This window comes from Carassius carassius, chromosome 39 (assembly GCF_963082965.1).
Source record: "Carassius carassius chromosome 39, fCarCar2.1, whole genome shotgun sequence".
NCBI classification, from domain to species: domain Eukaryota; kingdom Metazoa; phylum Chordata; class Actinopteri; order Cypriniformes; family Cyprinidae; genus Carassius; species Carassius carassius.
The window spans coordinates 17251770-17268051 of NC_081793.1; the positions used below are offsets into that span (position 1 = coordinate 17251770).

The window sequence follows — 16282 nt, forward strand, 5'->3', positions numbered from 1 at the left end:
GGCACATTGCTCAAGTTAACACACACAATATTTAGTGCAGCTGAGTCTATAAATATTCAGCATCACCGAGCACATATTTCACCTCAGCGGAATAAGTAATGAAACGGACACCATTTCTCAATTTGACCCAACTGTCAATCACTTTTTCTCCATTGGTCAGTAATCCATTAACCAGGCCTCCCTCCCTGCAAGTGATTATTTGCTATTATTCGACAAATATCATAATACGTTTTTCACACACACCCGGAGACACATCCACAAATCAATTATTTCCTCACAAAGACTTGAAAGTACTTAGCAAGATGCCTGATGGAAAAGCTGCGGGTTATATCAAATTGAACCTCTCATTTGTTTCTCTCGCGCACACACACAATCTCACAGTACAATTAGCCAGCGCCTGCCGCGTTTGTTTGGCCCACTTTAATTGTGCCTGGCATATCTACGTTACTACAGAATAAACCGGCATACAAATACCATTGTTGAGGGCTTTAGGAGAATCAGTCAAATGTAGGCAGGGAGTAGACCGAGCAGGTTCACTCAGTCTTCTGTTGTTAGGAGATAAAGACCTAGGGTGAAATTCACCATGAGCAGATGCTCCCATTATTAGCACCATACAAATATAACGACAAAACACGATGCTGAATTTTTACATGTGCAGCTAATTGGTAATATCATATTATTGTCTCTCACTGGGAGGTGCAGGAATTACCTTTGTGTGGCTGAAAGTGACATCTCACTTCACTATTCATAATAGATATACACTTCTGCATAACTGCTTTGTGAGCAAAGGTATTTAGCTGTAGACTGGGAGTAAAAAAGAAGCGTGTTTGTAACCACTTCTGCATGGACTATTCATTTAAGTCAGCTAATCTTAGAGAAAATTTTGATTCTCTGCTCAGAAGATATTAAAAAAATATATATTTCGGCTGTTTTTGTCCACATTTCAAAAATGTTACAACTGTTTAGATTAACACCCACACCTAACCACTAACACTACTTTTCAGCACAATGTAACAACAAAAACTGAAAAATAAAATTAAGTCTTGTAATGTCATACATGTCCCCCCCACAAAAAAACACTTAAAATGAAACCAGTCCTAAGTTTCAAAGTTATTGAGACAATTTCTTTGTTACTACTTTGTTTAGATCTTTAAAAATCTAATATAAATTCAGTTTCAGATATGTACAATGTTAAGTTGTGTAATGATCTACTATTACTATTAATTCAACATAACTCAATAAATATATAATGTAAATAAGTAAATATTTCCAATATAATGTCTGCAGCCTTGTTTAATTAAATGAATACATTCATATTTTAACTTGCAATCATGCATTCAAAAAGTACAGTCAAAGTCACTGCAGTCCGATTTAGCTTTAGACTCCATTGGCTTTCACTGTTTGAACTGAAAATGGCTTTATGGCTCAAATAATTACAAAATATTTTTACAGGATATTTAATCAATGTACGTTTACAAAAAAAATATTAGCTTCACATTTCTGCATTTCGTTTAAAATGCTTTACTTTAACATGCCTTTAATGTAAACGAAGTTTTAACGAAAAGTTATACGTTTTTAAAAATTACAAGAAGATAATAAAATATTGGTGTTGCGTGGAAACTTGATCTTGACTTCCAGGAACATTCTCCTTTCCACAACATCCTTCACCTCAGCTTCTCTCTGCAAATGAAACTTTTATGTGAATGTGTCAAAGCTCGCAGGATACCTGACTATTTATAAACAGCTTCACTTGCACTGCAGATCCAGGTGAGACCAGCCCTGAGAGAGTTCATTGCTGGAAAAATCTTTTGTTGATGTCTAGAGCTGTTGGTAGAAAAAAAATTCACCACTGATGAGAGGATAAACAATGAAATTTCACCAAATGTTCAAAATTGCACCTTCCTGAGAGTTATTTGGGAGGTTCATCATCTTTTCCTCCCCCTTTCAGGCTACTTGCCCTGATCAATGTCGCTGAAGAACATAGAAACTCCATTAGAGACTGCAGGAGCTCAAAAGATCACTGATTAATATTGCACATAATCTATGTGTTTTTCAGGGCTGCTGTCTGCTGTAATGCAATGTTATCAGCTGCTACATCATGATACTGAGGGAGAGATTTTATGCACCCTTCCTGAGATACAGAAGCATGAAAAGTAGGCCTATGTCACCAACAAAACATCTTTGTTGCATAGAGATCAGATACTCTTTGTAAGATACTCCCCTGTGGCCTTCTCACATCTAAATCCATCGACATATTTTTTTGTTTGAATTGTTTTTGGACTGTTTTTATTTCTAAATGGTGCTTGATCTTTGCATATTTCTCCCCTGATTCAGATATGACTTCACTGGTTGAAAAAGTAATATTATAGATTACAGAAAAGCAGCAGTTTGATGTTAAAAACCTCAATTCATTACAAAACACAACACAAATTGAGATGCGGATTATTGTGATGTTTTTATCAGCTGTTTGAACTCTCATTCTCACGGCACCCATTCACTGCAGAGGTTCCTTTGAGCAAGTGATGTAATGCTAAATGTCTCTGAATCTGTTCCAATAAAGAAACAAACTCATCCTGGTTTGCCTAAAGGTGCAAATTTTAATTTTAACTACATTCTTTAACAGGCAAAGATTTATTTCTAGTGTTTAATCTTTCATGATTTGTGTGCAAACATAATGAGGTACGGCCTGTATTTGCTCTGCAAAAAATTATTGGGTAAATGAATGTTGTTTAGGCAAAGGACCTGCTGACTTCTGTGTTCTTGTATGGCCCTTGTGTGCTGACAAGATGTGTGTCTCAAGTATCTGTGACAAACTAATTTTGGCTGTCTGTCACAAAGCATGATGGGACCGAAGTCTGGGAAGTTATTCTTGCTCCATCTGTGGAGGATTTTGTCAAGGGCTCTCAGGGGTTTTAGCCAGGACAAAAGAGCCCAACAAACATATGCACAGACTCACAAAACAAAGCCAATGAGTTGCCTCATTCACCTTCATCCCATGCTCAGAGAATGAGCGCTTGAGGAAATCACATACCTCTAGAAAAGTTTGTATCACGGGATAGCCAATAATGCACTTAGGGCACTTTACTTGATTCTGTGACCTTCTATCTCCTTTAGCAAGAGGGCACCTGCAGGCAAGAGCTCCAGGCCACCCCTCTAACCTGACAGATAACACTGTGGTCAATGAGTGCATCATTAACATTACTAAAGGAGCCTCATTCAGGACTAATTGATTCAGGGGCTTATTTGCCTCAGCTGCAGGGCATTGACTGCTGATATGTTTACGCTTGCTGGCTAAGAACAGGTCTCATGTTGAAAGAGACTAAACACAAATAGTAACGTGTGTATTGTGTATGGTTGGGATTCTAGATTTTTGAAATAAAATGTAAAAACCTGAAATTATGTTTGTTTCCAGGAACAGTTCGTGTTCATGTATTCTTCCACCAAAACTGACGAAATAGACTACCATGCTAAAGTTCTCTAACAGAATTCCCCGTAGAACTCAACAGGGACGCAACGCTGCTACTGTAATCACAGCACTAAACATACACTGGTTACTTGCATTTCTTTGTAATTGTTTGTGAGGAAATTTACTAGCAATTACAGAGTGAAAATTGTTTCCAAAGCTTTTTTTCCCCCTGTGTACAGCATATCCATTGTGGTTTATTCCCTAATGATTGACTCTTGTGAACAGGTTCTTTTTGGTTAATCAAAAACATACAGTACAATTAATACGGTTAGATTCCCGAACAAATAATTCTAATGATTTGGTTATTTTTAGAGAATCAAACACATAGTGTAGAGTTAACAAATGTGATACTCATTTGACAATGTTTACTGTATAAATACAAACATTATGCATTTTTCCAGTGACATTTTATAAATATAAGCAATATTTGTAATATACAGTACTGTGCAAAAGTCTTAGGCCACTAGTATTTTCAACAAAAATGGTTATTTCTATCTTTTGCTGTATAGTGTGTCAGTAGTAAATATCAGTTTACATTTTTAAACATTATTTTTGCTATTAAATGTAATAATCCAGTGAGATTTTTGTTTGCACAAGGATTCTGACAACAGCCAGAGCTCCACACTGAGATCTGATCTTACCATCATCCAGTCTTTCTGGAATAACATGAAGAAACAGAACAAACTGAGACAGACTCAATCCATATTCCAGACAGATTCAATGATGGTGAGATTAGATCTCTGTGTGGAACACTGGCTGCTGTCAGACTCCTTGTGCAAACAAAATCTCACTGGATTATTACAATTAATGGCAAAAAAATAATGTTTGGAAATGTAAACTGATATTTACTACTGACACACTGTACAGCAAAAGATAGAAGTAACTTAAAACTGAATGTTGAATTAAAGCCATTTATTGTTGGTGAAAATACAAGTGGCCTAAGACTTTTACACAGTACTGTATAACATTAAAATACTTATAATATTAATTACAACATTAATGCAGATTATTATGCATGTATGCCATTTCTTAACAATCTTTTAATCAATCATTTTTAAATCATTAAAAAAATGTATAAATGCACATTTTCTGAGAATTGCTTTCAATTTAAAGTGCTTTCAATTTAATATGCTTTCAATGTACAATAATTTATATTTATTTAAAATATATTTTTCTCTAAAAGTACTAAAACAATCATTTAGGAACCCAAATTTGATTAACATTTAATTCTTTATGAGTCTTATTGCAAGTATTGTCTTTGTGTCATGTCTTTTATGTAATTTCTGCAAGGGCTTCAACAGCATTTTTTTTTTTTTTTTGTCTTTATATTTAACGTCATTCAATGCAGTTGAATAATTCAGGCAGGTTGTGTGTGATCGCTGACACAGTGACATTCATGACATCACAGCTGACGGCACATTCATCCTGGTCTCAATGGCACCACATTGCTCCTGCCTTCCACATGAACAAGTACTTGAGCCCTGATACCAGCATCATCTATTTCCCACCGGAGAATGCTGGAATTCTCACCTTGCATTTAAGTCGCAAGCTCAGCTCAGCTCAGCCCCATTTGGCGTCAACAAACATACTGCCTTGCACGTCCCCATGACACATTGTGATTCACTGACTCGAACTCTCTCTCCCCCCGACCAACTTTAGAGCACAGAGAGTGTGGTGGACTGTGAAAAGTGGGAGAAGACAGCTCCCTGTTGAGTCGTCTGTTATCGTCTCTTTGTCCTGGAATAGTCAGACACGATGAGTCACTCCCTGACACTGCACACCCCTCAGTGAATTCCCTCACAATGCAATCTATGGCCAATGTTCTCACTGAGACTGCTGGCTGTTCATGGCTCCGTGTTTGGCCCATGATGAGCCAACGCCGGTATGATCCAGGACAATTGACACGTGTGGCAAGCAGCTCTTTTCAGTCCAGAAATGTACCCAGTTGGTTGCTTGTGAATTATTTACGTTAGCCAAGCAGAACACGGTGACCTAGAAGCTGGTGTAAAAGGTGGTAATTAAAAGACTTAGAAGTGTCTTGCATGAGGGACAGTGAGGTTGGAAGATAAAAATGTGAGATACAGACACCAATGAGATGTTTTCCTATTTTATTTAAGCTTCAGACAGAACCTCACTGCGCAGTTTAATATTTCATATCATCTTTTTTTTCCTACTGCAGCCTCTTCTGTGTCATTTCTCCAACTTGTTTTTCTACATTGTAAGCTCATACTCAGATGTGGCAGGAGACCAGTGGATTCAGGATCCTCATCATGAAAAATGCTCAAACTGCCTCCTGCTATTGGAGGATCTTTCAGAGGAACACAATTTGAAGGTTGAGCGTTCTGGCACAGCAAGGTCAGTAAACTTACCTACTGTTAAGCATAAAAGTGGTATGAAACTGATAAACCAGATGACAGCTTTCAGTCTAAACTTCATATCTGAGTGTTGATGTGCCTCCTCACTCCCTTTGTTTCTTTATAAATGGTACAATCAATCCTCGCTGCTTGGTTTTCACACCAGGAGGCTCAAAGTGGTCAAATTGTCATCAGCTTTGAGTGGGAAAAAAACAATTTATAAAAAGGCGAGTGCTGTTTAATACGTAAAAGACCTTTTGCTTCATATGGTAATGAATTTCAAATGTCTTCCTCACTTCAGGAGCAAGAGGCTGCGGTGAGGGCCTTACAGCTGTTTCGTGGAGATAATTGATTTTGGAATAGGCCGACGAAAGCGCGGGCAGGCAGGGTTGTCGGTGCTCTACAGCGGGGTCCGAGCCAATTTCCGCAGGCCTCGTCCCTTTAATTACAGCAGCACTGCAGCGCGGGACACGGCAGCACTCTTCCCTGGGAAAATTAAACCCACTCACCACTCTTGCCTCTGTCCTCCCCCCTCTAGGCAGAGGCCTGATGAATTTTTCATGGCCCTGCCTCTCTCTTCGGGCCTACCGTTATGGCTGCCAGCAGTGCTGATGGTGCCGCTTCCTCTGACCTCTCAGAGTAGTAAGGAAAGCGTTGTCACAAGTAAAGCAAAAGAAACAGAGAAATGACAGAGTATCCAAAGTGATATGAATGCCTTGACCATCACAAATCAGTCTTTAAAGATAAAAGACCAATCCTGCATATTGAAATGGTTCAACATACTTCAGAAATACTAATAGTCCTACAATTACATTACATTTGATTCAGCTTCATTCTACATATGAAAATTTTAAATTTTCTCTGTCAAAATTTATGATTGTGATTGTGATTGGCAAGTTATGATTGCAGCTCTGTTCACTGAGACTAGACAAGCTCTTTAACAATGTCCGTACAAGCATCTTGCAGGTCTTGGGCTGATATCTACTTTTCAAATTTTCTTTCAAATATCTATTTTCAATTTTGATCATTTTAATGCAATTTAAAAGTATTAATTTCTTCAATTAAAAAGAACTTAGTTACTGACCCCAAAACTTTTAAACAATAGTGTACACTGTCAACATAATATAAAGTAAATATTACAATAATGTTACAATACAATGCAATTTATTATTTTTGGCTTTAGCGCAAAAGACAAAATTTGGAAGACCCCTGATCTAAACTGAAAAAGCCATTGGGTTCCCATTAGGGATGTTACGATTCACTCAACTCATGATTCAATTTGATTCTCGATTTTTTTTAACAAAATGAAATTGAAGAAATTATACAGTAAATGAAAAGATGTTGTTTTATTAGGCTATTGCTGCATGTTTCTTTGTGAGATTGAAATATACTAACAAAACATGCGGCATGAGTAGTTTGTAATCTAAATTGGACTTTATAAGTTCGAAATTTGAAGTAAAAACAGAATGGTCTAACTAGTTTTGTGACTACATAAAACATCTGAACAAAACAGTTGAGCAGAATGAGATGCAGATTCACTCCCTTGACAGCAGGTGGCGCTTATGAACAGCAGTAATACAGCGTTTCCTTGGTTACTGTTGTAAACAAAGCAGAGCTGCACTTATAAACACTAATTGTTCAGAGGCAAGATGAAAAGAACATACCACGTAAACTTTTCTAAAGATAGTCAGTTCAGAGATGCATTCATATAAACTCCTACTCCATTTGTTTGACATTTCAACCCATTTGACTCATCACATAGGCCTATTTGAATTGATTTTCAACCGGCTCATGGTTAATTGTTACATCCCCAGTTCCCATTATAACACTTGGTCATTGTGATCTCCACATTATTTATATAATGAATAATTTCTTTCATGACAATAAGTCAGCACTTGTGTGACTCTCATTATAGCTTGACTTTTGGTGACTTCAGCGCTGCATTTCAACAAAGGACAGAGTATATGAAAGCCTGCCAAGCATGTCAAAAGAGGAAGATCAGAGAAAAAACATTCACAGAGAGGCCTCAGTATACATAAGTAAAAAGCCATAATGATTATGTTAGCATTCCATATTCCATATTGATCTACACAGCATGCCTGGATCTGAAAATGAGGGGCTAAAGCCACAATCTCCACCCCAGGCTGTGTATATCACAGACCCCTTTTGTCCTGACTCTGCAGGCTTTAGTCTAGCTTCTGCTTGTCCTCAAAGACCCCACAGTGAGGTATCAGAAGGATGACCGTATACGCTGTTAATCGGACGAGACTTCATGAGGAGGTCCTCAATAGAGGCCGGTCTTTACATTTTGCGGTCCTGTCTTGCAATGTGACGCATCATGTTCACTAAAGACATAATTTTAAGTCTGCTTCTGAGTGGGGAATGGGGACGGGCCCTGACCTATCATTATTTAATGAGACCCGGGACAAGGCTGAACAACAGGGCTTGTGGTATTGGGGTGCGTTCGTCCTTAACGCTCCAAAATCAGCTTGTCTGAAGAGTGCATTTCCATGTAGATCCAAGCTGCGGTTTCCCTCAGCACTTCTACTGGCCTGCCCGACCTAAGCCCATCGTCCTCTCATCATCTTGCGGCTTCTCCAGGAATACACATTGAGCGGTCTGTCAGGCGTTTCAATACATATTTGTCTTAAAGTGTAGACATATTTGTCTACACTTGTCTTAAATACTATAAAAAAACATGTTTGCCGTTTGATTACAAGAAGTAGGCTAGAAGCACAAATTGAAGTGGGAGGAACTGGTAAGAGGAAGGAGGGGGCTGAGCTTTCAAAGAATTCATGCAGAGGGACTGCCTGTCGAGATGGAATTGAATGTTTTCACCGTTTAGCATTTAATTTCACATGTGATGCCTAATGAGCCCAGCCCTTGCTCTGATCTCTCAGTGTTAGCCGAATTGAGAATGAATTGCACTCGTTCTCGCTCTCTGCTGTCCTCTCTGCTCGTGGTGATGCTGTTTAGTCTGCTTTACAAGGAAGCTCACAGACAGCAAATACACTTTCCAACTTTCTTTTTTAAACCTACACGCTGACCTCTTGTGGAATTGCGCTTGTCGTGAAAGCGGAGACTGGTGTGTTGTGTCAGTGTTGAGCTCTGAGTATTAGCATGCCACATGCGTGCTGGTTTTCCACCTGTGGAGTGGTTTATGAGTTCATCTCGATATGCACCCAACACGTCAGGCAAATTATTGATTTAAAGCAACTATAAAGAAGCATGGACATATTCACTTTAACTGTATTTAATAGAGAGACAGCTAGATGCAGTGAATGTCATTAGCTCTGCTTTGTGAAACAGCTGGAAGCTATTTCAAATATTGTCCATTACTGAAGTCATCATGTAAACATCTCATCTTTAATCATGATGTGATTGGATTTAGTGCTTTGTGCAATATGACATCTGCTGCTAATATAAATTGGCATTAAATCTTACCCAGCTGGTGTATCACCTCTGTAGGATGTGTTTCCCAGTTAGTGGCAGTTTTTCTTTATTGATGTGGTAATTTATTTTATTTTTTACATCATTCATGAGCTCTGAGGTCATTCTTCACATTTAATTAGTCTCCATGTTGGCATTCCACTGCATACATCAATTATCCACCAGTTTTGTCTTGAATGCCTCCTCCAGTTATTCAGTCTCTCTCTGTGTCATGTGTCTCTCTATTTTTCTCTATCCTTTTCTTTTTGAAAAATGCTGAGTTCCATCTTCATTATAAAAATCCAAAGGGTTCACACTCATCAAGACTTCATTGCTCTCTCAGAAATCATGGGAAAGAATGAACTATTTCAGAACAGATTGGCATTGGCAACCTATATTATTAAGAGAGAGAAAAAAAACATAGTACACATAGTATAGATTATTTCATATAAAAATTAAAATGTGATTATTTACTTATCATCATAACCTTCTTTCTATCGTTTAACTATTCTGGCCATACATTTCAAATTATAATGAAAGTAAATGAGCACTTGGGGTTTAAAAATCGCACACACACACACATGTTTGTTTTTGTGAAAAGTGGGGACATCCCATAGGCGTAATGGTTTTTATACTGTACAAACTGTATATTCTACCTACACCTACACCTACACCTATAACCCTAACCCTCACAAAAAACTTGTTGCATTTTTACTTTCTCAAAAAAACTCATTCTGTATGATTTATAAGTGTTTTGAAAAATGGGGACATGGGTTATTTCCTCATAAGTCACCCTCTCCTTGTAATACCTGGGTCATACCCATGTCATTATACAGAGTTGTGTCCTGATATGTCACAAAAACACGCCTACAAACAAACACACACACACACACACACACATATATATATATATATATATATATATATATATATATATATATATAATGTAGGTTTTACTCTCTTTTTATATTTGCTAAACATGGTTTCATAGATATCTACACAGCATGCATGTGAAATGACCTAGATGACCTTCTACGTTGTGTGTGTTATTCACTGCACTTATTATGAACTTTAAGGAAATTAAGGAATTCGGAAATGAGAGAAAGAGTGTGATTTGTAGAGAGACTGTGTGCTGCAGTGCAGGGACAGGCAGGCTTTTGGCTCTTACTCATGACTGAGCAATAAAGATGCCTGAAGCTTCAGTTTCAGGTGCAGGAAAAAAAAAAACATATTGCATGACATTGCTTTTAGCCATTTAAGAAATGCACGCACAATGCTTCTTAATGGTGAAATCCATTGTCATATGGCCATTACCACTATTAAACTAATTATGCTCTGAACCTTGGCCACATGGATCAAGGTAAACTGCACAGTACCATTAAGCAGCTTGTCACAATGAAAATACTGTTAAACTGGTTTATGGGCCACTGTTGCAGAAAATCTCACTTCAGACAGGATGAGCTTATGTTTCTAGTAAGTGGCCACGATTTACATTTGCAGTGGCCCGGCCAGGCTTTTTCAGGCTAGAAAAGCATTTTTTTTACCAAAATAAGATTAGTCACTTCTGATGAGAGGTTTGGATTAATAGCTATGATTAATAGAATAGCTTTGACCAAGGAGGATTTATTCAATATCATTTTACCTCATTCTTGCTAAAACATTTCATGCATGTGAGCCATATGCTACATGGATCAGTGTGCAATGACAATGGCAGATTAATCTCAGACTTAATGTAAAGGTTTTTTTTTTCTTCGCTCAGTTCCAGTCTAACAGTTTCTGAGAAATAAAAAGCATTGTTGTCTTTCACAAAACTGTTTACTTTGTATAACAGTTAGCTTTTTGATCCTTGTTTAACATGCTCATGTGCCTACAGTATTGTGCTTCCGACTAAAGGATTGGCTGGTAAAACAAGCAGGGCAGATATAATTATATGCAATAAATATTTTAAAAATGAACTGATGAATATGGTTGGTGGCCGTAGACAGCTGTCCAACATGAATGATTAATTTAGTGCCCAGGTAATGTCTTCATATCCCGCATAGCAAGTCACATTCAAACATTCAGATGGCTCAACATCTGTTCTGTAGAAGATTATTAACACACTGCAGACTTTAATTAAATATTCATGTGGTCTATAATTATTATTTATAATTATTATCCAAAATATGCCATTCAAATAATCCCTGCATGTTGTTATCCCATTTAAAGCACACTTCTCATTCTCTTCAGCTTTAATACATAAACTTGCATGTGCAAATTTTATGTATAATTTTAGTAAAAAAAAAAAATGTATATTATTGTTACAATGTAAATTATCTCACTCGTGCAAATCGTGCAAATTATAGAATTTGTGCGGCTTTCAAGAATCGTTAGTTGTAAGACAATTGTATTAACAATATTCAGCTCCTTTGATTGCATCTTTGGCTCACAAAACTTCCTCTATTGAAGTAAGACATCAAGATATTAAAAACAATCTTTACCTAAAGAGACTGATTTTCATCTAACATGTGGATCAATTGTAATTGACATTATTAATAGTGTTTGAATGCAAATATTTGTTCTTAGTTTAGTCCTGGATGTTTGTTTGTTTAACTATAATGTTGGTCATCACAGGAAATCGGTGTCTGCAGATGATTCTAGACTGTCTGATTGACTCCTCCCGCGTCAGAGCTGAAGCTTGTGAAGGTGAAGGCGACTTGTTGAATGAGGATACTGTGGATACACTTTCCATAAACCGCACTATTGATTCACGGGGAACAAATACCCTCCAACGAAACTAATTTTTAACAACTAGTCCATCTGGAAAATTTACGTTTCGTGTTTATTCTGTAATTCTGTAACAGATTTTTAGCCATGCCACACTGATAAGCTGCCTTAAACTTTACCGTGGATTATTAAGAGTTCTCCAGTGACGAAAATCCAAAAGTAATCGCAGATTAATTTTCTATCTTGTTATCTGTACCTTTAATTAATGGTTTTGACTGTCGACCTTCTTAAGAACTCGCTGAAGCAGTAATAAATAATTTTGTTTTATGTTGTAGCATTGCAGAACTGTAGTGACCATAATATCCTCAATTTAGACCTTTAGGTTTCTTGTAAATTTACAAAACGTGCTGCTTAAAGCGCTTTGGTTGATTTTTGTGCTCAGTTCGTGTGTAAATAGAGGTTCATATTTGCAGTGAACACGATATTCAACCAATCAACTAATCCGGATGAACAAAAACGTCTCGTTACTTGTCTACAGGGCGCGAGATTAGTGCTTTTGTTTGCAGTTATTAGTATGCCAACACCTGTAGCCTAGAAAAGATCATGTTTAAATCTTGCCTTGAAGCAATGCAGTTTTTGAAATCGTTCCAATAGCATTTTATTATAGCAACGATTATTTTATTTTTTTCTAATACCCAATTAACCACTGGTGATAAATCTGCAGACATTACCACCTTTTAACTGTACGCATTAATCTTTAATGTAAGACAGTAGTGGTGTGCCCACTGGAGAGAAGGCCATTAAGCTCTAAGCCCCAGGATAAACAGACAATTAGGCCAAGTGAATTAACCTTGTTTGTGGCATTAATTACACGCTTTGTGCAAACAAAAAGCCTTGTGAAAGAATGTTATTTGACTACGACCTAACAAGCCGATCTTGTTTCCTACTGACATTTTACCTTGCATTTTTATTTGATAAAGAGGCGCATTAACTAATTATGCGGAACACGCAATTATGTTGTAAGCTAATAAAAACGTGTATTTAAATGTTTAAATGTATTGTATAAAGCGTCATGAAAATTTCAGATTGAACAAAAGCTTAGATGCTTATGTAAAATAAATCAAATTCAAAAATAAAACATGATTTAATTTTATAAATAAGTGCCAATGTTTTTGATGATCGTTTCCTATTAATTCAAATGTTATTTTGTCTTTTAGATGTAAAAAGATTTATGTAAAAGGATTTTCAATCGGGGCGGGGGGGGGGGGGGGTACATGTGCACTACAACTGTAAATAAATGTTAATATTTTTAATTAAAAAATCTCAGTCTTTCTACTTTAAGTGTTAGGTAAATAACGGTGGGTTATTTATCTGTTTACTAGCTGGCAAACTTTCACACCCACGCAAGGACGCATATTCGCAGTAATAGCAATTTTCCACCTATTAAACCTCCTACCGTGGAGTGAACTGGCGCACCATTCGCCTGCTTGAAAACATCCCGCAGAGACTGGCCAGTTCTGATTGGAGCGACGATAAACCTCTGCGCGCGAAGCAAATGTGGAGACGGGCAGCGCGCACTGACTAATGACGGGCAAGCTTGACAGTGATTGGCAGGGCTGCCATGACAACCACAGCACGACACCAGGAAGACCAATAGAAAAGCGAAACAAAATGTTTCACCGTGGCACTCGAAGTTGATTAAGGGTAGATTTTACGCGTTCGGTGGCACTGCAGCAACGTCAGGTTTGCCGTCTTTTCCCATCTGTTTATCTGTGTCCGGCGACTCCATGGTTTTCAGGTCTCCTTTAGAGCTTTATCCCTCGCATCTTTTCGTGCCCAATTTCGCGGATCGCCCTCTGCTTCTAGCTGGCAGCGTTTCCAGAGCGAGATCCCCGGAGGACTTACCGATGTTTCAACTGCCCACCCTAAACTTCTCGGCGGAACAGGTGGCCAGCGTGTGTGAGACGCTGGAGGAAACCGGGGACATCGAGAGACTCGGACGTTTCCTTTGGTCCTTGCCCGTGGCACCCGGAGCCTGCGATGCCATCAACAAGCACGAGTCCATCCAGCGAGCCCGAGCGGTGGTCGCGTATCACACTGGAAGCTTCCGTGAATTGTACCACATCCTGGAAACCCACAAATTCACCAAAGACTCTCATGGAAAGCTGCAAGCTATGTGGCTCGAAGCGCACTACCAAGAGGCAGAAAAGCTGCGCGGTCGTCCCCTCGGACCCGTTGATAAATACCGAGTCCGCAAGAAGTTCCCTATGCCACGAACCATCTGGGATGGCGAACAGAAAACCCACTGTTTCAAAGAACGGACACGCGGCTTGTTGAGGGAGTGGTACCTACAGGATCCTTACCCCAATCCGAGCAAGAAACGGGAACTGGCACAAGCCACTGGACTGACTCCCACTCAAGTGGGCAATTGGTTTAAAAATCGAAGGCAAAGAGACAGAGCGGCAGCTGCCAAAAACAGGTCCGTTTAATGGGTTGATTTCGGGAAGGAAATAAGACGAATACTTGCGTAGATATAAATGCAATTCATAAACTTCAATAGACAGCAAATGCTGTCACACAATCTTGGTTGAAAGAAATCGAAGAAAATTACTTTATTTATTTTAAAAACCAACAAAGGCATTTTGTTTTTGCAGTATAAATATTTCAAACAATTTCTTGGGTCGAAATGTTAAATTTAGCTGTAGAAAACGTGTTATTTTATTTGGTGTTTTTGAATGTAAAATAATGACTAAATGTGGAGTTCTTAGGAATAGGAAAATATGAGAATAATCATGACAGCACAACAGCAAAAATCAATTAGCAGTTTTGTAATGATACTTGATTTTAATTTTTACCCCAAGAAACAATTGCAATCACCTCCTTTGTGAAAAAATAACCCCTTATATATAATAAAATATACATGTTTTGAAAAATATTTATTTGGCAGTGTATCTCCATAGAGTTTTCTTTAATTGCAAAATAAAATTAACTGAAAAAAAATATATATATAAGCTTACATATACATATAAATATAAACATCCTTAGGCCTATATAAAAATCGACATGTGTAACTAAATTGCTTTTTACTCTTATTAGTGTGATCTCACATTTCACAAGAGTAAAATCAGATTTGTTATAATTAGAGACGCTGTGCCTGTAACCCGTCGAATTTGAACAAAACCGTATGTGGTGTGTGTATGGTTGAGTATTATATTGCGTAAATAATCTTATGTTCTAAATACTTTTGTTTTTAGGCTTCAGCACCACGGGTTGGGTCAAAGCGGCCTGCGCTCCATGTCAGAGTCCGGGTGCACGCCGCACGGCTCGGCCGAGTCCCCGTGTGCGGCCGCCAGCCCCACTACCAGCGTCTCCAGTATGAATGAACGAGGCGACAGTGGGACCATTCTCTCAGTTACTGACAGTGACTCTGATTTTGATGTATGATGCACCGTCAGTCAAATATGGAACATTTTTACTCAGCGAAAAAGGAACTTGTGAGAAATGTGGGTAACATGGGGGCCGGCCATTTTGCCACCTTGTGTTCGACAAAAGGAGAAAAGCATGCTGTTTTTCCAGCGCTTCGACGGATTGACGCCCTTTCCTTTCATTTTCAAGGCCTAAACGACCATATTGCATGTTCATTTGTGAATATTTTGCATTTTTTAAAAACATTTATGAAGTGGAGTCTGAGAAAGCAGAACTTGATGCTCAATTAAATGAGTGAACCGGAGAGACAATTTTGTTATTTTGTGTTTATCAGACAATCGTTGAAGTCAAAAGCACCTTTATTCTCCCTTCGTCTTTTACTCGACAACAGATGTTAATACTAATTTTATCGCGAGATTTATATTGAATTGTCCATGTCTGATTCTGAAGTTTACCTTAGGTCTAGCTTGTCCAGATATGCTTGTATGATATCGCAATTTCGCCTCTCTCTTCCCTGCTAATTTCTTTATGTTGTGTTCATAAAGCGTGAGTAACTGTCTGTTAAGTGCTTGGAGATTTTAAGTGTATTCATTCTACTCGTTTTTATACTGTAAATGGGTTAATGGCGCTGAAAAAACACAGTGTTATGGGTCACTTTTATGCAAATAAATATAATTTAATATAATGACTATCAGAGTATTGTTTATTAAATGAGTTGGCATTGTGGCATTTTGGGGAAAAAAAGAAAAAATATATATATTCGCCATTCTGTAGGCATCAGTTTCTTGTTCGTTTTTATTTTAATTTTAGGAGTGTCTTAATCACTTATGTTATAGTTATAGTGTTAAACAGCAGTCGTTGTTACTGCTTTCGTTCTTTTATTTCTTTAGTTTTAAAAGTT

At 37.9% G+C, this 16282-nt stretch overlaps 1 protein-coding gene across 1 annotated transcript; it reads left to right on the plus strand.

Moving 5' to 3' along the window:
* The first annotated feature begins 13558 nt into the window (after positions 1-13558).
* LOC132121501 (homeobox protein SIX3-like) lies at positions 13559-16070 on the plus strand. Its single transcript, XM_059530973.1, has 2 exons — positions 13559-14434; positions 15210-16070. The coding sequence occupies exons 1-2, from the start codon at positions 13743-13745 to the stop codon at positions 15397-15399; spliced, it is 882 nt and encodes a 293-aa protein (XP_059386956.1). The 5' UTR covers positions 13559-13742; the 3' UTR covers positions 15400-16070.
* The last annotated feature ends 212 nt before the right edge of the window (positions 16071-16282 follow it).